The following is a 27,902-nucleotide window of genomic DNA, read 5'->3' as shown; positions in this document are numbered from 1 at the left end:
ATTTATCAATGAGAGATATTAATCTAAATTTACTAATTAACCTGCCAACCAATAAATTATAATTTGTACCTATGATAAAAATGATAAACTATTTTTTAGAGTTTATCGATTGATATATCAGGAATATCTACAGAATAAAAGTATTTTTGTTAATCGTAAGTATAATTATCATCATTAAGTCGGAACAATGTGGGTAAGTAAACGCTATCTCCTTAATTATGAAATTATTTTGCAAAATAATCCGTAATTAATATTTTCACGTGTTCGTTTGGCAGAGGCTAACAGTTGCGTGCTTGCTAGCACTGACGTGTGCAGGAGTCAATGGCGCTGTTCTTGATAGCGAAGGCTTCTTTCGTGGTATGTATCACAGATTAGGTTAAATACACTTAATATAACGTTGAGTGAAAGTAGAATCCTTTGTGGTTCCATTTTATTGGTGTTGCATGGCGCACCGTCATGCAGCAAGTAGGTAAGATCATGAGAGTCCTGGGCAGATTTTAATTTTGCGCCCTGAGAAGATGCGAATCTTGCCCGTCTCGAGACTTTTTTTCTAGAAAAAGAACAAAACATACCTAGGTTTACAAATGCAAGCAATATTTAAGATATTTTCCTTTTACCTACCTAAATAGATAGACAAATGAACTTCCTACTGGCGGAGATTTCGAAGGATTATTTCATTTGTATGCCGACCTCATCATTCTAATCTTCCCAGCATTTTAAGTTTTTGCGCAGGAAATCTAAATAAATCCTTTTTATTTTTTCATTGTGACATGAGATGAGAAAATGAATCCAGTTAATGATTTCTAAAACAAACCTTATGTAAATTATGATAATTATATTAAGTTAAAGTATAATTTGGCAGATTCCGAAGAGACATCAGTGGGTTTCGCAAGCATTCTTTTGAAGGCCCTACAACCTAAAGATACGGTCGATGTTGAAGACCATGTACTGGAAGACCAATATGAGCTTGCAGAACGTGATGACGGACGTAATACTGTGGCTAACACTATTAGGAATATGTTGGAAAGCTTCAGAGACGTAGTTATCAATGGCAATGACGATGTACCTCCACTGGATCCTTTGGTCATTAACCATCTCGGCCCATTTGTTTACACATATACAGGGTATGTACTCTTTTCGTATAAATGCTCATATTTCGCATATTCGTTTGGTGATTGAATCTTATAAAAAAGGGTTTTATCAATTTTAGAGTGCGAATGACTGCAAACGTCCGTAACTTTCGGATGGAAGGTCTCCGGTGGTATGTGGTGAACGATGTGAGGTTCGATCTATTGAGACTTACAACGAGAATAGGAATGACGGTGCCATGGCTGGTGCTCACAGGTTTGATAAATATGGGTTAAATTTATTTGTCACTTTCGACATTAAGAGGCACTAATTCTGGTAATTTAATATTTTTGATTTTTGATTTCAGGCGCTTATGATGCTACGGCAGTTATTGGTTTTATTTCTCACAGATCTGGAGGAAACTTTAGGTCAGTAGCTAAATAGGTCTATGAGTTACTTTTGATTGTCGCGTCATTGCTAGTTGTCGTGCCTATTCAGTCGAAATATGGGGGCCTATTGCCCTAGTAAGATCCCGAACGGCACCAAGCAAGCGACGTATATAAGCGTTTCATTAAAGATCCTAGAGATCAACTGAAGATTCCCTATTTGCGCATTATGGTCAGTGCTTCGCAACGAAGTAACGTACGTCGTACTGTTGACGCGGTAACGAATATTTAAACATCGATAGTCACATGTGGATCAAGGTTAGGTCTCATGATATTGCGCATGGGTTGTTAATCATTATAACCATAGATTAGTAAAGATACTTCGCCGCCTTGAAATTGAATGAAGCCACAAACGGCTTATTTTAGTAAGTTCTGTTTTTGAATTCTTGACAAATAAAAACATTTTTAGAGAAAATTTACGAATAAATAACTAATATTGCATAATTTACGTAATAAATAAATAATTATTTCAAATATTTTAGGGACATTTTAGCACGGAGACGTGGCAAAACTTTTTTACGCAACTATTTCAATTCTCAAAACTGGGTACACTTTCTTGTTAGGAGTGAGTAATCTTTACTAATCTATGATTATAACTTAGAATATTATTTGGAAGACGTTTGTTTAAAAGTCGTGTATATATTTACTTCCTTGTTTTAAAACTGTACCTAAAGTTAAAATATCCAATGTATAAGTAATATGTACTAATCTATGGTAATATGGTAATATTTCCCTTAGAATTTTCATCAATCGCGTCGATGTGGATGTTAATGCAAGGCTAGGCACTAACATCTTGGGCGGGCATTTGTTGCTGCGAGAACTAAATATTAACCTTGATGTTCACGATGTGCAAGTAAGTGTGAATAATTTAAAGCTTCGATTTTTTGAAATAATAAAGTTAATTTCTCGTATGTTTTTTTTTATGCCAGGTTACTATAGATTCGTTCTGTTAAGATAGTTTAAATTAGGTACAAAATAAAATTAAAAGTCTATTATACACGGTGGAAGGTTAAACGACATATGACATATTTTTGAGTTATTTAGGCCGAAAATTGATTATTTACTGAACACCGTCAAAGGGTACATAGTAATTTAGTAGATTGATGTCAGGTTTTAATTTAGCAAAGGCAATATGATGACTCCTCTCGATGGATATTAAAAACATGTTTTCTTTTTTCAGATTCAAATCCATGGTTTGACGGGATCGTCTGTGCTGAACAATCTAATAAACGCTTTAGTGCAAAGCGTTACAAGAGACTTTATAAACAACGAGATGGAAAATGTCAGCCAGATGATCAGCGAAGCTCTGTTTGACGTCATTAACGAATTCCTCAAAGATTTTACACTTGACGATTTACGTATATCTAATTAAATTTGTCATGTGGATCTTATCCGATAATGTATGGAACAAATAAAAATACAGCATACATATTTTGTTTATAAATATTCAATTTATGCCTATCTTACTTTACCTATTATTCACGAATATTAAAGTTGCAAACGGGCATTATCAACGAATCCACTTCATGCTAAGTGAGTGACTACTGTCACCCGTGGACATCTGTAATCAACCCCTGATAAGATTAGATTCCTACCTGAGATTGTCAATAGATGCGTTGCTACCCCTGAGGTTCACTTTGGATAAGTACGTCCCTCTTATAATACCATTCAAACGGGGCACCAGCACTTACGTCTGCCATTATTAGGCAGAAGCAGGTGTGACGGTGGTGCCTCTCGAGTCGAGCATCACCTAGATTCTACTACCTTCACTTGTCCGATTTATTATTGACCACCTTCAAAAATTTGTTCTTAATTTAACGGTAAAAAGGTTGATATTCCTCGAAGAATATATCAGAAAAATAGGGATCACAATTTTCAATCTCTGGTACTACTTTTTCTTTTTACAACAAAACTCTTTGGCCATACTATTTTGTCACAAATAAAAAGTGCAAATGACTATGACAGCTGTCAACAACCGTCAGTTGTCAACGTCACTATTGGCAATGTCAAATTAATTTTAAAATAATTATTATTGGTGGAATGAAATTCAGTCGTATTTATGTTAGAATTTTTATTTGTATAAATGTCAACTGTTAACATTTAAAATTAATATACGTATACAACACTAAGCTTGAGTTAAGTTTTGAATATGGCTGGTAATTTCTGGCAAAGTTCACACCACCAGCAATGGATACTGGATAAACAGGATCTTATTAGGGATCGCCAGCATGATTTAGCGAAGCTGTCTGAAGAGGAGTATCAGAAAATTTTTAACTTCTTCGCCAGCATAATACAAGTTTTAGGCGAGCAGCTGAAACTTCGTCAGCAAGTGATCGCCACCGCCACTGTTTACTTCAAACGGTTTTACGCGAGGAACTCATTAAAATGTATAGACCCGTTACTTTTAGCGCCGACTTGTGTGTTCCTAGCGTCTAAAGTTGAAGAGTTCGGCGTTATATCGAACTCTCGTTTAATAACGACGTGTCAAACTGTGATCAAAAACAAATTCAGTTACGCGTATGGACAACAAGAGTTTCCTTACAGGACAAATCACATTTTGGAATGTGAATTCTACTTGTTAGAGAATCTAGATTGCTGCCTCATTGTATATCAGCCGTACCGGCCGCTGCTGCTGTTTGTGCAAGATATTGGGCAGGATGATCAGCTCCTAACTCATGCTTGGAGAATAGTTAATGATTCTCTCAGAACTGATGTCAGTCTACTCTTTCCACCCTATCAGGTATTGTATTAATCTGTATCTTGTATATTTAATACATGGATGTCATTGTTATCAATGTTTTTTATTGAATAAAGGAGCTGAGAGTTATGTACTCTAGTTACAGCTATTGGTCAGAGCTACCCAAGGACATGTCTTGTTAGATTTTATAGGACAGTTGACATATCTGTAATGTATTGGTGCTTCTAAGGACTAAGTAGTGATGTCCCATATTACTATGTTTTCCTTTAGTCTTCAAGCCTAAATACTTAACTTCAGCTCTCTTAAAAGGCTAATAAAGTAGGTTGAGTGCTACCAAATTGAATCATGAAACTGTACAATTTTTAAAGAAATCTGTCATTATTTACATTGTTATTTTTCAGATTGCAATAGGTGCTTTACATATAGCATGTGTGATGTTGGGAAAGGAGAATCTCAAACATTGGTTTGCGGAGCTCAATGTTGATATGGACAAGGTAAATAATAATCATGATTTTTTTCATAAAATTAAAATTAAAAAACTTTATGTGTCAGCCCTAAATCACTATATATAGTATGTAATGTATCTGTTTGTTTGTCTATTTTTGGACTATAACATTATTGTAATAGTATATATTTTATTTATGTTTTAACATTTAATATTTAAGCTTCGACCATTATTTTTTCAGATACAAGAAATTGTAAGAGCAATCATCAACCTCTATGAAATGTGGAAAAGTTATGATGAGAAGAAAGAAATTCAAGGGTTACTCAGTAAAATGCCTAAACCCAATCCGGCTCCACAGAGATAGTGACAGTAAACAGCTCAGAGATCAACAGGTCTCTGCAGCTTTCTACAATTAGAGAAATAATGTACTCTATGACACATAATGTAGGAATTTAGTGTAGTTATATCTAGACTTAACTAAACTGCATTTAGGTTTTTGGGTTAGTATCAGTTGTATTAAATATGTACAGATGCATGTACATAAATGATAGTCTTGTTTTTATGACAATTTAACAAATACATGTAGAAAATACAATTGACCAAGAGTTAGATACTTTGAAAAAAAAATTATACCTGTTTGGGTTTCTTTTTCTTTTACCAAAATGTCGCTATACATTAATAAACTGAAGAATCACAAAAAGAGGTGCCTTGAGGATTTTAAAACATTTTTCTTTAAAGAATTAAAATGTAATTTTTTTCAGTATTAAATTATTTTATTGCCACATACATTTTATGTATTGTAAATAGAAATATTTTGTACTAGAATAGTAATTTTCCTACTAGTAACATAGTGAAAACCTCTTGTAAAATAAAGTTAAAGTAGTAGAGAAAATATTTAAAATACTTATCAATAGCTCAATTCTTTAGTTTTTGATTTAACTAGTGTGCCTTTGTACTATTCAATAATAAATATTGATTATAATATGACAAAAGTTTTTCAAGGAATCAAATAAATTAATTACTTTGTTGTCTAAAGTTTCTTAACAATATTTATACTACTATTTTCTTCATCTGTTTATTTCCTTTATGTTATGTTTTTTACTGTACTTACCATTACTTTTCTTTTTCTCCGCTTTATTTTGTAACAAGGTTTGCATCCATTTTCCGATAGTATTAATGAGTTGAAGAAAATAAAGCAACCCATAATGTGTTGTTATTATTTATTAGGAATACATTTGCATAGTATGGCAAGGCATGATCATAGTATAGCAATTAAGCCATATGTATATTTTTTGGTAGAGTGGAAAATAAAATGCAAGGATAATAAATATAAAGATAAACAAAATCATACATACAATAATACATTAACTATAAAAGCCTCGCTAAGTTAATTAAAATAATATATTAATGGTACAAAATAATAAAACATTTTTGTATTTTTTGTAAGAATTGCTTCAAGTTCCGGAAAAATAAATAGGTAATGTTAATGATACATCTTTTTACAATGAAAGACTGGTAGTAATGTTTATTGATTTTAATAAAAATATCATTAAAGACATACAAATGGCGTATTTTTTTCAGCACCTAGACAATTTCTCCACTTACCCACACTGTTGATAATAAGTTATAATAAATAAAATTAAATGATTGCTATTTACTTGGGCGTACATAGTTACGTGTTAGCAAATAAAAGGCATGCAAATGTTTTGATTGAAAAAGATAGAAATCTATAACAAATCTATAAGAAATCTACAATAAATTTTAGAAAAATAAAGATAATTTATTTGCTTTAAACAAACAAACAAAAAAAACCGACTAAATGTAACTAGGTTCGACTCTACGTCGAAAATATCTTTATAGCACTCTGTGACCTAAACCCGCATTTTAGCCACGCATTTCTGTATCCAAAGTAGCCGATTTTTACACCGTACGAATATTAATACACTACCCTCACAGTTGTAAAAAATAAACATGACTATGAACGTTTGATACTTTTAAATGCCATTTAAAAATTAAAAGTGAGTAATGAGTATTTTGTTTAAAGCTATAATTATTTTAATATTTTGTTTTGGACGTATTTATAAATGTTTTTGCGATTGTGTATATACTAAGCAATGGCATCACTATAAGACTAACTGTTGGCTTTATTGAGTTTTATTGTTTGTTTTGACTGTGTATATTCGCTACACACCACAGTAGGAGATATTTAAATTAGGAATCATTATCAAAATTAGCCATAATACTACTCCAGTAGAATCTCGACTAAGCAACCTATTTGTTGTCGTATTTGTGGCATTCGGATTATCGAAAATTTGGATAATTTAGTTTATGAAGAAAAGCTATTTAAACCCATTTAGGAAGGTAATGTTTTTCGACGATATGTTTGTTACGTATGTATTTTTCATTCTTTGGCAAACTCAAATGACTTCACTAATTTCGACATATGATGTGTCGTTGGATTCGTCTAAATTGTGGAGATAACATAGGCTATATTTTTAGCAATCGGGTTTTTGTTTTTTATAGTATCTTTTTAGTTGCGATTTGGCGACTTTCCGGAATTTAAATGCACATGGAACACAAAATGTGGCTGATTTGCAAGGGTTATTACAAAGTTACTTGTTCACGTTTGTCAATCCGAATAATCGCGAATACTTATGACCGGATATACTGAGGACCGGATAATCGATTTTCTACTGTATCACTAGTATTAGTCATTATTAGTACATTATGTGATTGCTTATCATATGTTTCTTTAATAGGTTTAGGTGGAGTTCCCATTATAAGTCATTGGTCTAGACGCCTGTATGTAGCCTAAATGGCTTGATAGATTTCGACGTATGTGTGGTGTTAGATTTGTCTTTATCACAAGAGCAGAATAATTACTAAATTTTCTAAATCGAGACTTCTCACATCAAATTTCAACGGTTTTGGTTGTGTCACATTTTTATTGTTTTTTTAATTCATAATTTTTAGTTTCAATCATTTATAAGTTTCAAAATAATTATCATATTTTTTCATATTACTTCACAAGTATAAGCGGGTTTATGTCACACGAGCTATAAAATAGTATACGATACTTGTGACATAAGTAGCCTATTATGTGCACGGCGTTTAGCACCCTCGCTGCGCTCGGGCGCTAACTTCACGCCGTGCAAAAATAGGCTACTTTGGCCACGCGTATCGTAATGTACTATTTTGCTTTGTTTATAACATTGATGTAACACAAAAATACATCCATTATGGTCAATAACAATCACTGCCACCCAAAGAAATCTGTAATCAATCCATATAGAGTAGAGGATCTATCTGATGATAGCGATGATAGCCTTATATATTTTTTAGTAAGTCCGCATGCACACTTGATGCAGGGGCATCGAAATATAAGAACTGCTTCACTCTAGAAACAGAAATAGATACGCTCCTGGTCGAATCATATTCGGTGTACCACCTTCAGTGACGTCGGCTCCTGTATAAAATTAAAGAAGTATCCGAAGGAGGATATTTATAATCAATATGATTATGTAACAAACATTACGGCAATTAATTCCATTTTTTACCCAAACTTGTAAGAAGTACCTAGGTGTATCTAAGTATCAGACGTTGACGGTAATGATATTAACTCCTTAATTGTGTAAAGAAACACGAGTGTGGCGTTAACGGCTTATTGTATAACGGACGTAACCAAAACATATCATCGTGTACACTCCACACCAAAACATCGGTAAGTACTTAATCGTATTTCAATATGATGTCCATGTATTGACGACCAAGTGAGACACGTATTACAGATATGCTTTGCTACATTTAAAATTTACAGCTTAAAATATATTTATATCCGGTAAAGTCTTTCAAGTAGCTTTTAAGAATTTCAAGATTCGTACAAATGAAAAAAAAAACTTCTTTGTATATTGATCTGTAATAATTCGTTCCACTCTAATTGTATCGAGGTAATTGAGTAAATATTAGCAAAATATTCTAATCCTATGGCACCTCCTGTATCTGTACCTACGTACTTTGTAAAACTTTCCTCATTTCTTTTAATGCTAACATATCATGATTCTTAAGCAACCAGCACAGTCTTCGCCTTATAAAAGAGTTGGGAGTTCCTACACTTCCATATGGAACTCGATGTCTATTTAAGTTGGCGGATGAAGTTGTGCCAATCATTATTGAAGCAATCCTCAACATGGTGTTCACCAAGAGCATCGCGTGCGATTTCTGCACCGTTTTGTTATTCGGTTTAAGTATAGTATTTGCTGAAGAAACGCTAAATAGGTATAAACATATTTTTTATTAAAATTTTGGCCAGCCTCAGAATCGAGCCCGCGACTCTTAAGAATTCTGGCACTAATGGATTTGTGTCATGCCGGTCGCCAACCAGTAATTCTTTTGTCCTAAGTAATAAAAACAACTTTTAGACTTTTAACTTTATTAGAATATTTATTTATTATTAGAATATTTTTTATTTGTGGCTTATTTTCTTACATGTTAAACATCTTTCGATTAATTTCAGCACTACAGCGTTAGATGAAATCGTGAAAGGGAATTGCTCATGTGGTGGGTTCCCAACTACAGTACCTGAAGCAGAAAGCTCCCCACTGTTGGCGCAGTCGCCGGGACTGGTAATAAAATGTGATGAAGAAGGTGAATCCACGTGCAAAAGCCTCTGCCTGGCATTGGCCACTGCAACGAAAGCTAAAGGGCCAGAGATTTTGTGCAACCGGCTTAAAGACGCCGATGAGTTAAAGGTATTTATTTTAATAATGGAATTACTAAACTGGCTTGCTTTGTACGTAATATGTTAGTGGTCAATGAAGAATATTATAAATCGAATACGGAAAGAGGCCAATTCGGCCAATGGCTCCAGAATCCTGAAAGAAGAAAGTTATAATTTTTCAAGTAATTACGGGGAAAGCAGATATGCGCCTTGCGCACAAAATAATTGTGTCGGTATTCCCACATTGATCCACCTTTACATGATATGTTACGAATATTATGAATCCCCAGAGAATGAAATTCTCTGACGATAGAAAAATGTACAACGTTTAAACAACAGAACATACATATATAGACTGATGAACCCTCCTTTGCGTCAGGCAGTTGGATAAAAAGTCTACAAAAAAGTAGTCTTTCTTTATTGCGCTTGGGGTCTTAATGGTACTAAGCTTAAAAAATAATTATTTATATGCCTTTTACTACGCCTTTAAAGGTACATCAGGTACCGTACATGTTAAAATATCTGGGACAAACTTAAAATTATGTAACTCTGCTATTAAAATGTTTTCAGCTCTCCGCATTTTTCAAAGCATGTGATAAGCCGTGGGTTTATGCCGACATGACTGCCGAGGAGCCACTTTGCTGCGAAAATTCCTTGGTTAAAACGTGTGCCTCAGCTGAAAGGGCTAAAGCTACCACTATTGACGTAGCTATGTAGTACGAGTTTAATCAAAGTGCAGTAAAATATACGTAATGTAGCTAAAATATACTTATAAACTTACTAATAGCGTTAATATTGCATTATTAAAATCAGAAAATATTGAAACTGAACTGTTTTTGTTTAATTCCTTGCATTATGTGATTACTTTCGATGTATTATATTATTTAATAGGATTATTGTAATAGTAACTACAGAATACAGAGCGAACAAGAGTAGTTAGGCAGTGACTTTGTAATTGAATAACGATAACTTTTACTTAGACAATTCGGTGGATTCAAGTAATTTACGCCCATTATCAATAATCAATCTATCAATCTAGTAGGCAAAAAATGTCAACGTTCGATCTTTAGCATGCAAAAAATTAGATAACTTGACTATTTGTAACAGGCGTTAGAAGACTACATTAAAACTGGCAATTGATATGCAATTATTTCCTAAATAAAACAACACATTTGTATTTACAATTTTTATTATATGGAGTATTTATGTACACTACTATTAAAAATGTGTAAAAACAGTTATCTCCGGACACATAAGTTACAAGTCTTTAACTGGAATTCCTATTGAGGATACAACATACATTTAAAATACGACAACCATGGGTTAACCGGAAGTGTTAAAATATAAGTATTGCAAGCTAAAGCTTATTTTATGGACCCCATATACAAAATATATTGGTGTTTCCTGCATACACATTCTTACTTTTGCTACAAAAACTTTGCTTCTCCGCGCGAGAACCTAGAATTTAAGTCTTGGGCTTTCTTAATGATAGATTTCTTTTGTGCCTCGTCGAAGCGGTTGGCTTGCAAATCAATGTCCCGGTTGAAAGGGCGCCGCTCCTTCTTTTCTTCATCTTTTTCCTCTTTCTGCAAAAAAAACATAATTTGTATAGGTACATAATATATAAATAACAACAAAGTTATTTACATATATCATAGGGGTCAAATGTTATACACGTTCTTATTATGCCTATATTAAGTAAACTCAATTATGTTTAAGTTCTCCCCCTATAGTATATGACTACTTTCTCTTGACCCCAGATTAGATTAGTATCCTACCAGAGGTAGGTTTAAAGATTTAAAGATTTTATTGAACAAAAACACGTTACAAAAAATACAGTAATTCGTAAACATCTGCAATAGTAAGAAACTGTGTCGCAGGCGTTTACGCCCATCCCGGGTAACACAGTAATGATATGTTCAATACACATTAATTTTCTTATTTCATATGTATGTACATTCTGAATATTTATAATAATATATGCAAAGTAAGCTATTTTGTAAATATATACATTATAATCGTACATTGATATAAGTTATAAGTTAAATAGGGTAAATTGTGGAATGGATTGTGTATGCGAGTGTGTGTGTGTGTGTGTGTGTGTGTGTGTGTGTGTGCATGTGTGTGTGTGTGTGTGTTTAAGTTTAATAAATGCTAGTGTATTAGTTTTTTAGAAGTGCTTCAGTCTCTTCATATGTTCGATTTAATAAGTAGTTACTAATTTTTTTCTCGCATTCCCAATACGTGAGTGGATGAATTTTTAATATTTTATTTAGTCTAATGTAAATTAAGGAAGCTAAGTACTCATAGCTCTGTTTTCCGAGTGCAGTACGACTACGTGTTTGTTCGCAGATTTTATCAGGCCGACGACTAGTGAGGTTTTTGTTAACGTAGGGTAGAGTTAAGTGTTTTCGTAATATCAATTTGCGGATGAACAACTGTCTGACGGTTAAGACTTTAGCGACTTTAAAGAGTTCCGAGGTAGGAAAAAGAATAGGCTTGTAAAGCATCACCTTGAGAACTGCCCTTTGAGCTCGCTCTAGACGAAGAAATCTCGTTTTAACTGAGCCGCCCCACACTGTAATACAGTAGGATAAAACTGATTGTGCGAGTGAGAAATAAACTAATTTTAGGGTTTGGTGATCTATGACAGCTCTTAAGGTCTTAAAGATGTATATTAGTTTCCTTACTCTGGTAACTAAGGCTTCAATTTGGTCTTTCCACGTTAATAGGCAGTCTATGTGGACTCCTAAATATTTTATATTATATGTATGTGTTAATATTGAACATGAACATGAGATTTCATTTGCATTACAACGATGCGCAACAATAGAGAATGGGAGTCGGGGCATGGCACTTGTGTTTAACGCAAAAGTGGTGTAGACAGTTTTGTCGAGGTTTAATGTAAGTAATTTTTTTGTCAACCACTCCATAACAGTACGCATAGCAGTTTCTGCGCAAGTACGAGCCTCAGCCCATGTGGGAGCCTGAAGCAGGAGAGCCGTGTCATCAGCGTAGGTTAGTATTTTACAGTTGGTAATGTTTAAATTGCAGAGTTCATTTACGTAAACAAGAAATAGGGTAGGCCCAAGTACACTACCTTGCGGAAGGCCGCATGTTAAAGTTCGGGGGAGACTAAGGTAACCGCCAACTTTCACACGTTGTGTACGATTACTAAGGTAGCTTTTGAATAAATCGTGAACAACTCCTCGTACACCAATATGCTCCAATTTGTTTAAAAGAATGGGGATAGAGACTGTGTCAAACGCTTTGGAAAGATCTAAAAAGATACCAATAGTTTTTAATTTGTTGTTAATATTTCTCACGACAGTATTTGTTAGTTCTAGAACAGCATCTTCCGTGGACTTCCCGCTCCGAAAGCCAAACTGTCGATCGGAGAGGATATTGTACTTATTAAGATAATTTATTAGTCTATTGTTTAGTATTTTTTCTATTATTTTAGATAAAGTCGACAGAATAGAAATGGGCCGGTAATTGTTGACACTGCCTCTATCTCCACTCTTGTAAATTGGAAGCACTAATGCTTTTTTAAACACAATAGGAAAAATGCCAGATATGAAACAGAGGTTGAAAATATGGGTCATGACAGGGGTTAATATGTGACGGGCAGCTCTTAGCAATGATACCGTTATATTATCCCAGCCTGTCGCGCTTACCTTGAGTCCCATTAGTATTGACCCAACTTCTTGGATGTCAGTTAATATGAGGGCCATGGAATGTGATTGTGGTGTACTTGTGAAAGAGCCAGAGTCATCAGAATTGCGTTTTTTATTCAATTTGGAGGCTAACTCGTGTCCAATATTGCTAAAATACTCATTGAATAAATTAACAGATTGTTCAGGAGTGGGAGATATTTGTAATAAATCTGAATTCACGTCCGACTTATTGTTTAAGTTTGCTATATTTTTAATAAATTTCCAAGTCGTCCTGGGGTTATTTTTAGCTTTCATAAATTCCATCCGTTCATAGGCTTGTTTGATCTTTTTTAAAAGATTCCTGCAGTAGTTCCGGTATCGCTTATATGTTAACCTAGCAATATTATTGTCAGGGTCTCTTTTAGATAATTTATGTAAGCGATCGCGATTACGTATGCAACGCAAGAGACCAGGGGTCATCCATGGTTTTAATACTCGTTTTTTGATAGATAGGTCACACATGCTGGTGGTACATTGGGTACACCAACACTTTACTTACATAATAAAGAACTATTTTTATTTTGTCTTACTTATTATTTTTATTTATTTATGTATTCGTGCGTATTCATAGAGGGCAATTTTTGTCCCGAAAATATATACAAATGTTACTTGTTCATAAGTTCTTACCTTTTTCTTCTTCTTGAGTTTCTTTTGATGGATCTCCAGAAGACTCTCTTCCCTTTTGTGCTTCTTTTTATGTTTCCTGAACAAAATCATTAAATTGAAACTCAATATACATTAGGCATATTTTTAATTTTCTAAATTTGTACATACAATTCTTGATAAAGTTCGTGAGCTTCTTAACATTTGGAAAGCGAAGTTGAAAGTGAAACGCGACTGAATTTAAAGCTTTAGAAATCGTGTTCATTAATTAACTCATAAAAGAAAATAATATCTAATAAAAATATTGCGTTAAGATAGAAAAGTGAGGTATAATATAAAGCCAAAGTATTATTAATATAATAATATCTCGTGTTAGATTGTCAATGTATAAACTCAATTCTGTGTAATCCTCATATAATTAAGAACATAAATTAGGTTTTACATTATTAAATTGGTGTATCTGCATTCTTTTATCTTTTGTTAAACGTATCATTGTATAAAATATTCATTAATATTCAATAAATAAAAATGTAAATGTTTGGTCCAGATATTTTAATAAAGTATCTGTGAGCTACATGTACAAACTCACTTGATAGACTTCTCCTGCTCCTCGTCCCTGTTGGCGATGTGTCTAGCGCGCGCCTCCCGCTGCAGCGCCACGTCGGCGTCCTCCTCCTTCGCCACGCCGGCCGCCTTACGAGCCTTCTCCTCGGGCGTGTCCGTCCATGACGACCTAGAGATACATTCATGATAATGGTGTAGACAGATAACTTAAGATATGTTATGATTAAAATATTTTTGAAAATATTGAGAATTTGCGTAAATATTTAAGTAGGTAGAAGCTAAATTGTATGATTGCATCCTTATGTCGAAAGGTTGAATATATAGATGATTAAAGTTATTCGATTAAGTTTGTCATTAATGTGACCGCAAGAGTTATATCTGTCTTACACAGTTCGAAAGTTGAAAAATATAAATATTCGTTTTAAAATAGTACACAGTTACCAATGCACTTCTAATCGACTATCAGTGTTGCTGTCATATTTCATCTATGGGCGACAAAAGCAACTCAACATCAGATGGGCCATAGGTTTCTTTTATGACATAAATTTCAATAATGGACCATCAAACTAATCATTATTTCATATAATATCTACAACAAGTAATTGAAACATACCTGTCTGACATATCTGGTCCTGCCTTCGCCCTAAAACTTCGTGCTTCCAAACCCAGATACTTGGCCTTGCCCTCAGGCAACTCTAACATCCATTGTTCCCGAGATTTTGCTTTTGAATCACTTAGCGACTGACCATCAATACTTTTTATTTTCATTTCAAGGGCTCGTTCCTCCAAGCGCTGATGAGCGTCCGTTAATTTGGTCTCCTCGCCAGCTGGCAATGGACCATAACCTCCATCTTCTTCTGAACTTTCATACTCAACTATCTCTTTACTGTTCTCTGCAAGTACTTTTCGCATATCATCCGATAATGCTGGTCCTGTAATGTAATGAACAGATATGAATTATAAATCAAAGTAAATTGATGTTTTTGAATACTAATAGGCAAGTCAGTTAATGTCATGAAAAGTATTATTTGATTATTATACATTTTATAACAACATTGAAGTATCCTTTAAGCTGGACCCACCATCAATTCATAAAATTCAGAGATTGGTTTTGCAGGTCCAGTAATTAGTATGTAAGAGCACAGTAAAATGTGCTATGTATAAATAAAATAAGAAGATTATGTTACCTATGTTCTTGGACTTTTGCAGATGAGGAGGTAAAGCTGGGCCTTCTACATCCGATGAGTTCTCTGTAAACCGGTTTGCCAAATGTGGAGGTAATGCTGGCCCACATACATCTTTATTCACTTTTTCTTGTGAATTCGAATCACTTCGATTTGAAGACCTTTTTAACTTGTGTCTCAAATCTGACGGGTCAATATCAATTTGGTCAGAATCATCACTTAATATTTCTCCTTCTTCACTGCTGTCTTTCTGACATTTTTGTGTTGATGTCACCTCTGTGGTATCGGATAAGTTAATGGTTTCCGTTTTGATATTATCTTGTATATCTGTTGTGCTGCTCACTTCAACTGAAGCATCCCCTTTCTCCTTATCTGACCGAACACTCTTCTTTTTGTGTTTCTTCTTGTGCTTTCTTCTTTTAGTTTTATGTAGTTCTTTTTCTAAGTTTAAAAGCTTTGCTCTAAGTCTTTCATCGTCTGAAGAATCAATTTCACTTGACTCTTCTGATTTACATTTAACTATGGCTGGAATCATGTTATAATAAGACCCTGGTTGAACTTCAACTGATCGATCACTGTCTTCATTTTCATCAATAATAATTGGACTGCTAATTTTTTTAGTTTCTGAGACACTTGGTTTATGGACTTCTGAGCGCTTTTCTTTTTCTGGAGATGATGATTTTTTATCTCTTTGCTTACTAGTTGGCCTCTCTGCACTTTTTTCTCTTTTACTGATTATACCTTTTATTTCCTCTTTAACATCACGACTTGGAATGGGAGACTTTTGATATCTAATTCTTGAATTTTTATGTCTATCTCTACTACTACTTCTACGGTCTAGTGGCTTCGATCTACCTGAAGAATCCCTATCATGTCTAATTCTTTCTGGAGACCTCCTACTCCTATCCCGTGAGTATCTTCTACGTATGGGTGAATTCCTAGAATACCTGTGCCTATCTCTAGATCTCCTATCGTAATTGTTACGTTCATCTCGTTTCCTTTCAATATCCCTACGATACCTATCACTATCAGGTCTTCGGCTTCTTCCAGATGATTTTACATCTTCCCGTCTACTAGAACTTTTTTCTTGGTCATCCTGGGGTTTTGAGCGACCTTTGAATCTCCCGGTCTCTGAATCACTGCTTGATTCATCAGATAGCATATTGAAACCTAAAACCAAAAGAAAAGGGTTTAACTAAATTAGGTTTAAAAAAAAAATTACCATTATACTATAATTGTACATTTATTTCGTAAATATATACACTCAATTATTTGCTTATTAATCATAACATTGTGATATCAGTTGCTTTAGAACATCTTGGCAATTTTTTTAGCACTATAGCGTATTGATTTTAGCATTCCTGCTGTCGGGATGCCTTTTAACGATTGTCTCACACTGGATTGCCAAACCAGATCTTTTAGAATTTGTCTAAGAATAACAGAACAATCTATATCATATGCAACTGCTCGTAAGACATCCTCCATATCCTGCTGAGGTCCACCATGGTTCCAGAACTTGACAATTCTTTGTTGAGGAACCATTGGCAACTGCATTAGGTGGTGTAGCTTAGTCTCGGGGTGCAAATCTTGATGGCACTGAGCATCTCCAGTTGGGAAGTCTACATAGGCATGGAAATGCTGCAAGATGGGCCTATACAACTCACGAAAATTAACTAACTGTGGTTGGACTATATTCTTGACTTTATTTTTATTCTCCCCAAATGTCATTCTAAAGTCACCAGCATAGCTCAAGTTAGATATGGCAAAGTAGAAATCATATTCAGAAAAAGTTTCAGGTAATATAAGGAGTGCAGTGTGAACGGCAGACCTTAAATTGGATTGCAGAGCACTTTGAAGCTGTGAGCTGTTTGTCTGTTTGATGATCTCAACTGGCTTATGGAGTCTCCCCGCCAAGTATAAGTCATTCCAGTCTAGCAAGTCTGCTACCAGATCTTTTTGGGACACTACACCATACTTGATGGTAACATTCTCTTCTTTGAGCTCCACAAGAGTGTTAAAGTACACCTTGGCACCCCATTTCTCCTGGAATCTTGCAACAAATCCCTTGCCCAAGTAGCGCAGAGCTGAGTAATGTGATGGATTCATCTCGATGTTAGCGCCGTGCCATCTGTACGAATTGTCGACGCAGTAGATCAGATCGATCATATTGTGCTTTTTTTGGTTACCTATCTGCGGTTTGACAGCTGACCCGTAAGCGAAACAGAATGTGAAGTTCTGAGGAAACTTCGAGAGAATTCTGTAATACAACGGCGAAATATCTCTCGCAACGCCCACCGCCTTAGCAGCTGTCGAAGCCATGCTAAAGCTTATTGTTATGAATCGATAGAACAATCCTCTGACCTGTAGAAGTTATCGTATAGGGACGTCAATCATCAAGGAACGACGTATTACGTAGCGCAGCGATATAACTTTCTTCTTTCGTATTGAATATTAAAATGGTGTACAACTTTCGAAATTAGATGGTTATCAATTCATCAAACTATTATAACCATGAAAACACTCAAAACACTAATTTTAATGCATCGAACTCTAAGCGTCATTTCTCAATTCTTCGTTCATTTCCAATATTGCCATTATTCAAAATGTCCAAGTCAAATTGATTTAAGCACAGATAATTAAAATTATATACTATTATAGATTAAGTATAGAAGTTTATATAAAAGTTGACATTTAAGAAAATATTATTCAAGTTGGAAATAATCATATCTTACTCTCTGGCAGCATTAATGTAGCCAGCTCAAGGTATTCTCCTGTTTTAGTCGGTATTAGATAAATAAATAATAATACCTTCGTAGGTGTTTTAAAAGGATTCGGAATTTTATAAATTACCATGAAAGCCATTGTTATAATCAAAGTATAATAATATGTTGTTATCAATAATAAACTATCTAGATGTCACTACACAGTGTCTACAAGACTGCATTGTTGAACTTGCATACAACGCTAAGCTAGCAAAACGGAAAGTGGCAGATATGACAAAGAAGCTGGATCTATTCATTTGGCTTCTTGTTTATAGGTGTAGAATATGCTGTCCCTTCATTTCCGGGACCAAAATAGGGCTACGGTATCCCCTGCCTGTCGTAAGAGGCGACTAAAAGGGGCTTCCGGGGTTACGGGTGGCAAGAGTAGGTTTAGTGCAGTAAGAATCCCACATAACCCCGTGTCGCTTCCACGGCATAGGGTACCTTTTGAAGGTTTCCCCCTCGTAAACAAAAAATGAACGTATAGAATAAGTCCTTATTGTAAAATATAATTGTTACAAGAAATTGTTTAGATGAATAAATATGGCACAGGTACCAGACATCCGTGGCTTATTTTTATTTTTAAGGATGAAGTAACTTTAAATTAAATGTGGGGAAAACGTAGTTTGAAGTAAGATACCCTGCGTGACATTTAAGACTTTTAGAGAGACAAAGTGACGAATGACATTTATTAATTGATTGTCTAGGCAAATGTCAAACTGTGTCTGTTTTGCAATTTGTGATTGCTGACTTAGTTTTTCTGTATTCTTCCGCACTTAACTGAAAACGTCGTAATTACTGAACCATGTCTAGCGCAGACAGGATCGATTTTGAAATGGAAGTAGAAGTGGAGAGTGCGTCTTCCGGGCCGCCTGTGGAGCTTCCGAACCCGACGTCTCCAGCGGCACCAGCGCCGGGCACCAAGAGCGTGGTGGTGACCACCGCCACCTCCGGCTCCGTGACGGTCTCGCTGCACCCTCTGGTGATCATGAACGTATCGGAACACTGGACGCGGTTGAGGGCACAGGAAGGCTCGCCTCAGACTGGTAATTTTATATTTATCGATTTTATATGTACAATAACCTTAGTTTGCATTTTACATTTCTGGTTAATTCGTGTTAGTTTTTATTGTATTCTGGTTAAAATATCAAGGAAATAAATTAATAAATATATATGAAGACAAAAATTGTATTATTCACTTTCTCTATAGAAATAAATAACATGCAAATGTCTGTCTGTGAAAATATAGAACCTAAAGTTAATATACCCTATAATTTTAGGCTTAACTTATTGTGAATGTGTATAAAAGTATTTTTATATAATACTAGCTGACCTGGCAAACTTTGTACCGCCTCAAAATCTATTTATCAAATATATTTCTAAATAAATATAGCCTATGTTACTCGTGGATAATGTAGCTTTCAAATGGTGAAAGAATTTTTAAAATCGGTCCAGTAGTTTTTGAGCCTATTCATTACAATCAAACAAACAAACAAAGTTTTCCTCTTTATAATATTAGTATAGATATAAGTTTTAAATGACCATGCTGTCCAGCTGTTGAGTGGCAACTGCCACTCATGGATATCTATGATCAAAGCCAGATAGGATTAAAGTCCTACCAGAAGTTAAAGATGTTTGAAGGTTTACTTGGTACATTTTTATATAGTAATTGAATGAATGAAAAAAAAAAAAAAAATCTTAAAGGTATGTGAAGTCTACCAATACGCACTTGGCCAGCGCGGTGGACTATGGCCTAATCCTTCTCATTCTGAGAGGAGACCCGTGCCCAGCAGTGGGACAGTAATGGGTTGATGATAATTAAATGTAATTACCTTGTGTTATATGTTCATAATCATCTTGCAGTGGTTGGAGCACTTATTGGCAAGCAAAAGGGCAGAAACATTGAAGTGATGAATTCCTTTGAATTGGTCTTCAGCGTTATTGATGGAGACATTATAATTGACAGAGAATATTATAGTCAGAAGGAAGAACAATGTAAGTAAATAAATACTTAAACTTGGGTGCTGAATTTAGGGCTGAGATTGATCAACAAATCTAATAATTGTATCTAGGAAACACTACATCATCTAATAATGTGATGTTTATATGTCTTTGAAAAATCTGAAACTGTCAATTGCCTTAACAGTGAAGGAAAACATTGTAGTAAAATATACATACCTGAGAGTTTTATAAAACAAAGTTCCCAAAGGTTTCATAAGTCTACCAATTACACTTGACCAGAGTGGTCGAATATAGCATAAACTAGAAGACTTATGCTATAGTTTACTACTCCCTGAGACAGGAGTACTGTAAGTAGTAATGGACAGATTTTGGTTATTAAAAAAAAATAATAAATCATAATAAACATATTATTAGTGAGACACAATCATGTAATTACAATTCCCTCTATTTTCAGTTAAACAGGTATTCTCAGAAATGGACTTCCTGGGGTGGTATACTACAGGAGACACACCCACAGAGAGAGATATTGCAGTACACAGACAGATTTGTGATATTAATGAATGTCCAGTCATGCTGATGTTAAACCCAGCAGGGAGGAATGGAGATGTAAGTTCTACATGCCACTTATTGTTTTCTAAATCATAACCTCACAGTAGAATTATATATTGCATTGTGAATGCTATGGTTAATTATGAGTAGTTCCATTTTCTGCCAAGTTTCTTCTAAAAAAAAGGTTTCGTTTGTAAATATCTATAAATTTCAGGAAATTATGTATATATTCATGAGTCTTGGAAAAATTTTAGTTTCAGCTGAAACTAGTACAGAAACCGTATTGGTTTCAGTTAAAAAAAATACAGTTTTGTTTGGTGTCAAATTATGAGTATACAAAGACTAATAATATGTAATAGGGTACATTATTACTCCTTAATTTTTTTTCTACAGTTTTGCATCTACCAATCGCTTTAAAGTTTGGACAAAATTATTACTTTGGACATATTTGTTTAGAGCCGCGTTTCCTAACCTGTGGTCTGCGGACCCCTGGAGGTCCGTGACTGTATGTATGGGGGTATGCGGTCTCATGTCTGGACCATACATAAATCGCTCAATAAATGCAAAAGGGCCGCTTTACTGTTTTTTTCAACCACATACCTATGTGAAAAGGCATTCTCTATTCTTGTTTATACAAAAAAACAAATACAGAAACAGATTACAAGTAGAATCTGATTTGGGATTACAGCTTAGTAGCAACATCAACCCGAATATCCCTGATTTGGTTGCAAAAAAGCAACACCAACCTTCACATTATTATTTTTTTTCATATTTTTCATAATAAACAGTTATTATTAACCTTCTGTATTTGTTTTTTTTTTGTATCATTAATAACTAAAATAAATACGTAATCCATTTTTTTTGCTGTTTGTTTTATTAAGGGGGTTTGTGAAAACTGTGCTTGATTTCCCAAGGGCTCGTGGACTGAAAAGTCTGGGAAATGTTGGTTTAGAGTAACCTTCTTTATATTATTTATGACGGAATGATCACTTAAAATTTTATTGTTTTCTTTTGCAGCAATTACCAGTAGTTCTTTACGAATCAGTCATAGATGTGGTTAATGGGCGGGCAACCATGCTGCTGGCGCCTCTCACGTATACACTGGCTGCTGAAGAGGCAGAAAGGATTGGAGTTGATCATGTCGCCCGCGTCTCGTCCGGTGAAGCGGCATTGAACAGTTTAGGTCGGTATTATGGGTTTATTTGAGAGATTAACTTTAGGCAGTAGAATTCAGCTGTTACAAATAATCAGATTATAATATGAGTGTATGTTATTCAGTCTTTTTGTAAATTTGTGTGAATAAAAAATGAGTCTTGTCTATGGGTACAGATGTAAAGGATGTATCTGACTTTGAGCTCCAAATCAATTAATTAATATTATGTATTGTAAAAATATCTTACACAGCTTTTATAAGAAACAGTAGTTGCTATGTTGCGTGCTATAACAAACCCAAAGTAATTCAACAGTTATTTTCAAATGCAGCTTAAATTGCAACTTACAACTTAACTTAACTTAAATTACAAGTTGTAATGACTGCTATTCTAAAAAAACGGGGAAGACGATTTGTCTTTCTCTCCTTAGCACAGATTTTTGCCACAAGCCGTTATCCATCCGATTTTCGAACGCGCTCGCTGTTGCCTTTGTCAGTTGAGGTTTGCACATGTCGCAGAGCTTTACGCAATTCCTCTTCAGCTGGTAACGGTACACGCGTATTGCAGTGGCGGAGCACCTGACGGCGCAGCGCTCGGCGATCAAGATGCTGGTGTGCCGCGTGCGCGCGGTGCTGGCGACGGTGCGCGCGATCCGCGACGGCGCGCTGCCGCCGCGCCCGGCGCTGCTGCGCGAGGCGCGCGCGCTCGCCAACCGCCTGCCGCTGCTCACCTCGCAACAGTTCCGCACGCACTTCTATAATGTAAATATTTTTTTAATTTGAAGGTGGTAGAACCCTTTGTGGTTCGACTCCGGCCACATTGATTACAGATGTCCATTATCGGCAACAGCCACTTACCATCAGGTGGACTGTGCATGCTCGTCTGCTACTCCTATATTAAATAAATAAATATATATATAACTAGGGCCGGATTGAGAGGTCTAGAGGCCTTTAAATTATTTTCCGAATAAAATGATCAATGTTTTAAGTTGAGTTTTTCAATACATATTTTATTGTGAAACGCAGGTAAGATACTTCTAGTATTCATGTTTGTACAAGGTTTTGTAGATAAAGGTAAAACAGCGAAAAAAAATATCAAAGGAAAAGATATACATATATATATATTTATATATATTTGCATATATTTGCCCTCGCTTATATCCAGCCCTGTATATAACTCATACGTACGACATAGTTGAATTTGACATTTTGCACTGGTGATGTCACATAATAAAAATATTGGGGTAGTCTGTATCTTTGTAATATTAGTGTATAGCTAAAAAATCGTACTGGTTCAACAGCAGAATTACTTATCTACTAATGTTATGTTATTATAATCCTCTGAAACTATACCTGCAGGACCTAATCTTCATAATCCTTCATAGATAGGTTAGGAAGTCCCTTCATTTTATTTGGATGCAACCAATGACCCTCCAAAAAGTGTAGGTTATTTCTCAAACTTATAATAATATAATAATCTTTAATAATGAAAGTAATCTTATTACAAAAACATCATTTGAAGGTGGTAGAACCCTTTGTGGTTCGACTCCGGCGGCACCACCGCCACACCTAATTCTACCTAATAACAGCAGTGTTAGGCACTGCTGTGTTCCGGTTTGAAGGGTGTGGTAAGGGAGATAGACTTTTCCGAGGCTTTCCAGCTTAGCCCTCAGGGGTAGCGGCGCATCTGTGGCCGACCTCAGGTAGGAATATCTAATCCTATCTGGGGTTGATTACAGATGTCCATGGGCGGCAGAAGCCACTTACCATCAGGTGGACTGCATGCTCGTCTGCTACTCTCATATTATATATATAAAAAAAAAAAATCTAGTAAAATATAAACAGAAATACCGTAAATTTGGGTTACAATATGTATTGAAAAACTTTATTTGTTTATATGTTTTTAGGACTACCTTCTGCCGAAAACGCAGAGCAACATCTGGTCCTGCTAAGTTTAACATATTAAATGCACATCAGCATGAATGTCGCTAACCTTTATATTTTCTTTTTTAGCAATGTAACGACGTAGCGCTGATGACGTACCTGGGTACGATAACGAAGGGCTGCAACGCCATCAACCAGCTGGTGAACAGGTTCAACGTGTTGTACGACCGGCAGGGCATGGGCCGCCGCATGCGGGGACTCTTCTTTTAGGGTGGACGTTAGATTTACATGTACATAGTAACTGTATAATAGATATGGCTATTTTTTCTTGTTTTGTCTTGTTTTTGGTCATATTTGGGATAATTGGTTTCATAGGGATGGCGATTATTAAGGATGGGATTTCAGAAAGATTCAAATCGAAGGATCACAAACATCAATCTACAAAAATATGGAAGTCTAGCAGAAAGGTTTCGTGTTTGATCTTTGATTTATTTTTTATGCTGCTCTAGGAAGACCGTGTGGGACTAATCTTAGTTGGGAGCTGGTATAAGTTGGTTAGAAAACCTTCATAGCGTGATTTAGGTATCTTAAGGCAAATATGGTCAAATGAACTAATAAACGAATATATTCTCATGTGTAACTATCCCAAAGATGCAACAAAAAATAAGACAGTAAGGAAAAATGGCGATGTATGATTTATGTAACGCATTTTTTAACTGTGCACTTCAAGATATCATAATCATTCATTAAATTGGCAGCATTGAATTTTGCTCATAATATGGTGGTGATACTTTGACTAATCGTGCGTAGTTTAAAAATGGGTTATGCATGCGTATGTAGAATTAATGGAAAATGTCACTTGATATTTAGGTTCTTTTGCGTTGTTAGGGCTATGTTAATATAAAACTTAATGGCGCCATCTATTGCCACCTTGCAGATCCCAGTGACACCTATAGTCTGATTCATAATTAGGTGTCCAAAATGTAAGCAAAGGTGTTGTCCTATCAAGAAAATACGTTTCAAATGGTAGTTTCTTATTTTTGACAATATTAAATTAATACAACAATAATAAAATAATAATCTAAATAAATTAAGATCAATTCAAATTTTCTAATATTTATATTACCTCAATTTCGTTCCATACAGTAATAATAATTAAAACAAGGTTTATGGTAGAAAATTAAAATGTGATAATGGTAACACAATCGGAACCCAAGACATTTCTTGTGCCGTCATTTTTAAGTTTCGTAGCTGATGTTATTCATTTTCGTGATTGTAATCGAACTCAAATGTATTATCGTTTTCATAGCGTGTTCGATAAATTGTGAATAATTGTAAAGTTTTCGTTTTTTGTTGAGTTTGATAAAGTTTTTGTTTCTTGTTAATTTTGACAGTGACATTTGTTTGTTTACATTTTGGACACCTAATTATGAATCAGACTATAGACTAATTATTACTATAGATCTTTATCCTTTCTTTTCACCAGTCAATGAACAACTTTTCCATTTTTTCTGTATAACTTTTTTTAATATACATAAAAGTCATTTATGTATCATGAAATATACGGTTGCATTTGTATTTTGAATTGAAACTTCATTCAATATACGTCGCATACGCATTATGAAGCTCAATTGTCATCTTAACATTGTTTTTTTTTTATTTTGAATGAAGCGTCATTCATAAAACACGATGTGCACTTCAAAAGAGCAGGAATATCCCGTTGTTCTTTTATTTGCAGTTACTGTTGCTAAATAAACATAAGTTAGTCGTATTTTTATATTTAATTGAAACTAGTAATATGATCTGCATGTAAGAGTCATTACCATTTTTGTGACTGATATGTAAATTACGTGAATAAATGTGGTTATGATTTTATACAATGAATTCTCATTGCATGCTTTTTTTTGTTACACATTTTCAATTATACTGTTGTTTTGATAAATAATGAAAAAATGTCAAAGACAAGACAGTTTAAAGTAACTAAGCTGTGTAGTTAACATAAGGATTAAGGGCCTTTTTCCTACCACGCATACCACTTGTGTTCTACCGTGCCATGCGCACGAAGTCGTGGGCGAGTGCGACACGTACGTACATAAAGTGCGTGACAAGAAACACCCTAAGGAGGCGATTAAATAAAAATACAATTTAGATGCAATTATTTTATTTTCATCTTGTCGATATTTCGTAAATCGTTACACAAAATTAACAAAGTTTGGACACATTGAGATTCATCCTATGGAAGACTTGCAAATGAAGTGGATTATCATAAGTCTTACTTTACCACATTATTTATATCGAAGTGTCCAACACTAATGACTGGTTTATACAAGAAAAGATTCCTGAATAAAAGTAATAGTAATTTTCTTGTCATTTATATAAGGATTTTTACCAAGAAGACAAAGTACGCGAACTCACATACCATGCTAGATTAAATATTTTATGTCATTTATATTATAATATAGTACATAATTGATGTCTAATTGTATTTTTTAATTATAATTGGATGGAGTACTTAACTTGATTGAAACAAGAGGTTGGGAGTAATTTTAAAATTTTTAAAGTTTAGAGAATATTTTGCCGCGGCTCAAGTGTATTTTGAGTTATGTGAATAAGCTTAAAAAGTCCTATACATTTGTGAAAAATAGTATGTATTTTGTCCGTTAGTGTGTGAATAATGAATACCGAATTGATACTGTATTTTTAGTACGTGATTTTTCTGTTAACTTTTTACAACGTGTCATCTGACAATTAATGCCATGAGTAGAAAATGGTTAAAACAGAATAATTATAAACTACATATTTTTTACTCGTTGTCGAGAAGCTCTTCTTGTGTAAACCAGGCTTAATTCTATAGATAGAATAATGATGTTAAAGATAATTTTATAGTAGGTACTTACATGTATAATTATGCTTTCGCGGGTCCGTAAAATTAAATTAAATTAATCACATAAAAAGAAACTTTTAGCCGTGTGTAAAAAAAGTAACGAATTTCTATTGTTTTAATATAATATAGTTTACAATGTATTTAAAATGAAAATACATATAAAATCAATATAAGCTATAATTAAATGAAGAAAAATGGACCCATGAAATTAGAATATTTTTACAAAATGGTTATACAATATATTCGTTATTATTTACTTCAGAGATTTAATTAAAATCGATAACATGTAAGCCCCATTGCCCAGGCGCAATATAACCATACAATATTTTTTTATATTTTGTAAAATTATTAAAGTATTATATTTATGTAAATCGCGCTTAGTAATATATTTAAGTACATATTTAGTGTAGTGACATCATAAAAACTCTACCATACAAATTTTAATAATTGTACTGATAATTTGTACAAAAATATTTTACGTAATATTAGTTTAATGTTCAATTTATATAACAATATTGCTTTCATGTAACTATTTCATAAACACTATCTAAAGAGCACAAACGTGTAAATAAGACACAGCTGTCGAAATCACATCACTATTAAAATTTGAAGTTATTTTAAGTAAAAAAATCGAAATTATAAATGCATCAAACAAACTTTGATTAGTGATAAACTATGTATATTATGTATAACTGTACATATATGTTCGACCGAAATTGCTTTTTAACAAGTTTTTTTAACAAGAAAATTTAAAGCAAAACGTATCAATAAGTTTTATTAATAACTTTCTGAAAAGATACGAATTATAGATTTGTGTAGTAACTCAAATAGTTTTTTTTTTTATATAAGAACTGAATTTCAAGCAAACCGATGCATATCAATAAGTTTTATTAATAACTTTCTGAAAAGATACGACTTATAGACTTGTGTAGTTACTCAAATAATTGCTGATTAATTTAGATATAGTATAACATAACAGCAATTTGTAACTGTGTAAGTTGCGTTGGTTCAGAAGTCTATAATAGACTACTGTATATACATATCGTATGCAATACTACGCATAATATAGCAAATTATACCGTCGATCGAAATACTCGTAGTGTAAACCGGCTTATAAAGTAGGCGCATTTCGGTCGAACATTTTCGCAGCGATCCAAAATTATTTCCGTGTTCACTCAAACGTGCATAAGTCTTTAGTTATTTTTAAGAACTCATTATAAACTTATTTGAATAAGATACAGACATCCTATGACGGATAAATCAAGGCGAA

The 27,902-nt window shown here is 34.2% G+C and overlaps 5 protein-coding genes across 7 annotated transcripts; 4 read left to right on the top strand and 1 right to left on the bottom strand.

Moving 5' to 3' along the window:
* The first annotated feature begins 221 nt into the window (after window positions 1-221).
* LOC140747597 (uncharacterized) lies at window positions 222-2,886 on the top strand. The gene is made up of 6 exons (XM_073080146.1): window positions 222-357; window positions 863-1,124; window positions 1,211-1,344; window positions 1,436-1,496; window positions 2,253-2,367; window positions 2,695-2,886. Exons 2-6 carry the CDS (start codon window positions 1,018-1,020, stop codon window positions 2,884-2,886), a joined length of 609 nt encoding a protein of 202 aa, XP_072936247.1. The 5' UTR covers window positions 222-357; window positions 863-1,017.
* A 639-nt stretch (window positions 2,887-3,525) lies between these two features.
* On the top strand, window positions 3,526-6,222 carry CycC (cyclin C). The gene is made up of 3 exons (XM_073079743.1): window positions 3,526-4,254; window positions 4,614-4,706; window positions 4,899-6,222. The coding sequence occupies exons 1-3, from the start codon at window positions 3,664-3,666 to the stop codon at window positions 5,019-5,021; spliced, it is 807 nt and encodes a 268-aa protein (XP_072935844.1). The 5' UTR covers window positions 3,526-3,663; the 3' UTR covers window positions 5,022-6,222.
* Window positions 6,223-8,771: 2,549 nt separating this feature from the next.
* On the top strand, window positions 8,772-10,204 carry LOC140747346 (uncharacterized). The gene is made up of 3 exons (XM_073079742.1): window positions 8,772-8,932; window positions 9,171-9,405; window positions 9,945-10,204. The coding sequence occupies exons 1-3, from the start codon at window positions 8,844-8,846 to the stop codon at window positions 10,089-10,091; spliced, it is 471 nt and encodes a 156-aa protein (XP_072935843.1). The 5' UTR covers window positions 8,772-8,843; the 3' UTR covers window positions 10,092-10,204.
* Window positions 10,205-10,545: 341 nt separating this feature from the next.
* On the bottom strand, window positions 10,546-18,039 carry LOC140747345 (uncharacterized). 3 transcript variants are annotated; one of them, XM_073079741.1, is made up of 6 exons: window positions 16,785-18,039; window positions 15,445-16,611; window positions 14,871-15,189; window positions 14,283-14,426; window positions 13,718-13,793; window positions 10,546-10,960 (listed from the first exon to the last, which is right to left on the bottom strand). In XM_073079741.1, the coding sequence occupies exons 1-6, from the start codon at window positions 17,758-17,760 to the stop codon at window positions 10,802-10,804; spliced, it is 2,841 nt and encodes a 946-aa protein (XP_072935842.1). In that variant the 5' UTR covers window positions 17,761-18,039; the 3' UTR covers window positions 10,546-10,801. The 3 variants fall into 3 exon arrangements, with proteins under 3 accessions (XP_072935842.1, XP_072935840.1, XP_072935841.1); XM_073079739.1 differs by having other exon boundaries at window positions 17,803-18,037; XM_073079740.1 differs by having other exon boundaries at window positions 17,270-17,409.
* An 840-nt stretch (window positions 18,040-18,879) lies between these two features.
* On the top strand, window positions 18,880-24,722 carry CSN6 (COP9 signalosome subunit 6). The gene is made up of 6 exons (XM_073079738.1): window positions 18,880-19,249; window positions 20,067-20,198; window positions 20,620-20,771; window positions 21,732-21,897; window positions 22,433-22,626; window positions 23,878-24,722. Exons 1-6 carry the CDS (start codon window positions 19,009-19,011, stop codon window positions 24,016-24,018), a joined length of 1,026 nt encoding a protein of 341 aa, XP_072935839.1. The 5' UTR covers window positions 18,880-19,008; the 3' UTR covers window positions 24,019-24,722.
* Window positions 24,723-27,902: the final 3,180 nt, after the last annotated feature.

The sequence above is a fragment of the Epargyreus clarus genome, unplaced genomic scaffold (assembly GCF_041222505.1).
Source record: "Epargyreus clarus isolate Ecla_fem2 unplaced genomic scaffold, WU_Ecla_fem_2.2 ptg000014l, whole genome shotgun sequence".
Taxonomy (NCBI): domain Eukaryota; kingdom Metazoa; phylum Arthropoda; class Insecta; order Lepidoptera; family Hesperiidae; genus Epargyreus; species Epargyreus clarus.
The sequence above is the reverse complement of the archived record's forward strand: the minus strand, read 5'-3'. Positions and strand labels throughout refer to the sequence as shown.

Bases quoted from the DNA above. Each gene is read 5' to 3' on its own strand.
- LOC140747597 (XM_073080146.1), top strand. From the start codon at position 1,018: ATGTTGGAAAGCTTCAGAGACGTAGTTATCAATGGCAATGACGATGTA. The intron at 1,125-1,210 runs GTATGTACTCTT...TATCAATTTTAG, and splicing joins TTTGTTTACACATATACAGG to AGTGCGAATGACTGCAAACG. The intron at 2,368-2,694 runs GTAAGTGTGAAT...TTCTTTTTTCAG, and splicing joins TTGATGTTCACGATGTGCAA to ATTCAAATCCATGGTTTGAC.
- CycC (XM_073079743.1), top strand. From the start codon at position 3,664: ATGGCTGGTAATTTCTGGCAAAGTTCACACCACCAGCAATGGATACTG. The intron at 4,255-4,613 runs GTATTGTATTAA...GTTATTTTTCAG, and splicing joins TACTCTTTCCACCCTATCAG to ATTGCAATAGGTGCTTTACA. The intron at 4,707-4,898 runs GTAAATAATAAT...TTATTTTTTCAG, and splicing joins TCAATGTTGATATGGACAAG to ATACAAGAAATTGTAAGAGC.
- LOC140747346 (XM_073079742.1), top strand. From the start codon at position 8,844: ATGGTGTTCACCAAGAGCATCGCGTGCGATTTCTGCACCGTTTTGTTA. The intron at 8,933-9,170 runs GTATAAACATAT...GATTAATTTCAG, and splicing joins GCTGAAGAAACGCTAAATAG to CACTACAGCGTTAGATGAAA. The intron at 9,406-9,944 runs GTATTTATTTTA...AAATGTTTTCAG, and splicing joins AAGACGCCGATGAGTTAAAG to CTCTCCGCATTTTTCAAAGC.
- LOC140747345 (XM_073079741.1), bottom strand. From the start codon at position 17,760: ATGGCTTCGACAGCTGCTAAGGCGGTGGGCGTTGCGAGAGATATTTCG. The intron at 13,794-14,282 runs GTGAGTTTGTAC...GATTTTGTTCAG, and splicing joins GAGCAGGAGAAGTCTATCAA to GAAACATAAAAAGAAGCACA. The intron at 10,961-13,717 runs GTAAGAACTTAT...TTTTTTTTGCAG, and splicing joins AACTCAAGAAGAAGAAAAAG to AAAGAGGAAAAAGATGAAGA.
- CSN6 (XM_073079738.1), top strand. From the start codon at position 19,009: ATGTCTAGCGCAGACAGGATCGATTTTGAAATGGAAGTAGAAGTGGAG. The intron at 20,772-21,731 runs GTAAGTTCTACA...TTTCTTTTGCAG, and splicing joins CAGCAGGGAGGAATGGAGAT to CAATTACCAGTAGTTCTTTA. The intron at 21,898-22,432 runs GTCGGTATTATG...CGCGTATTGCAG, and splicing joins AGCGGCATTGAACAGTTTAG to TGGCGGAGCACCTGACGGCG.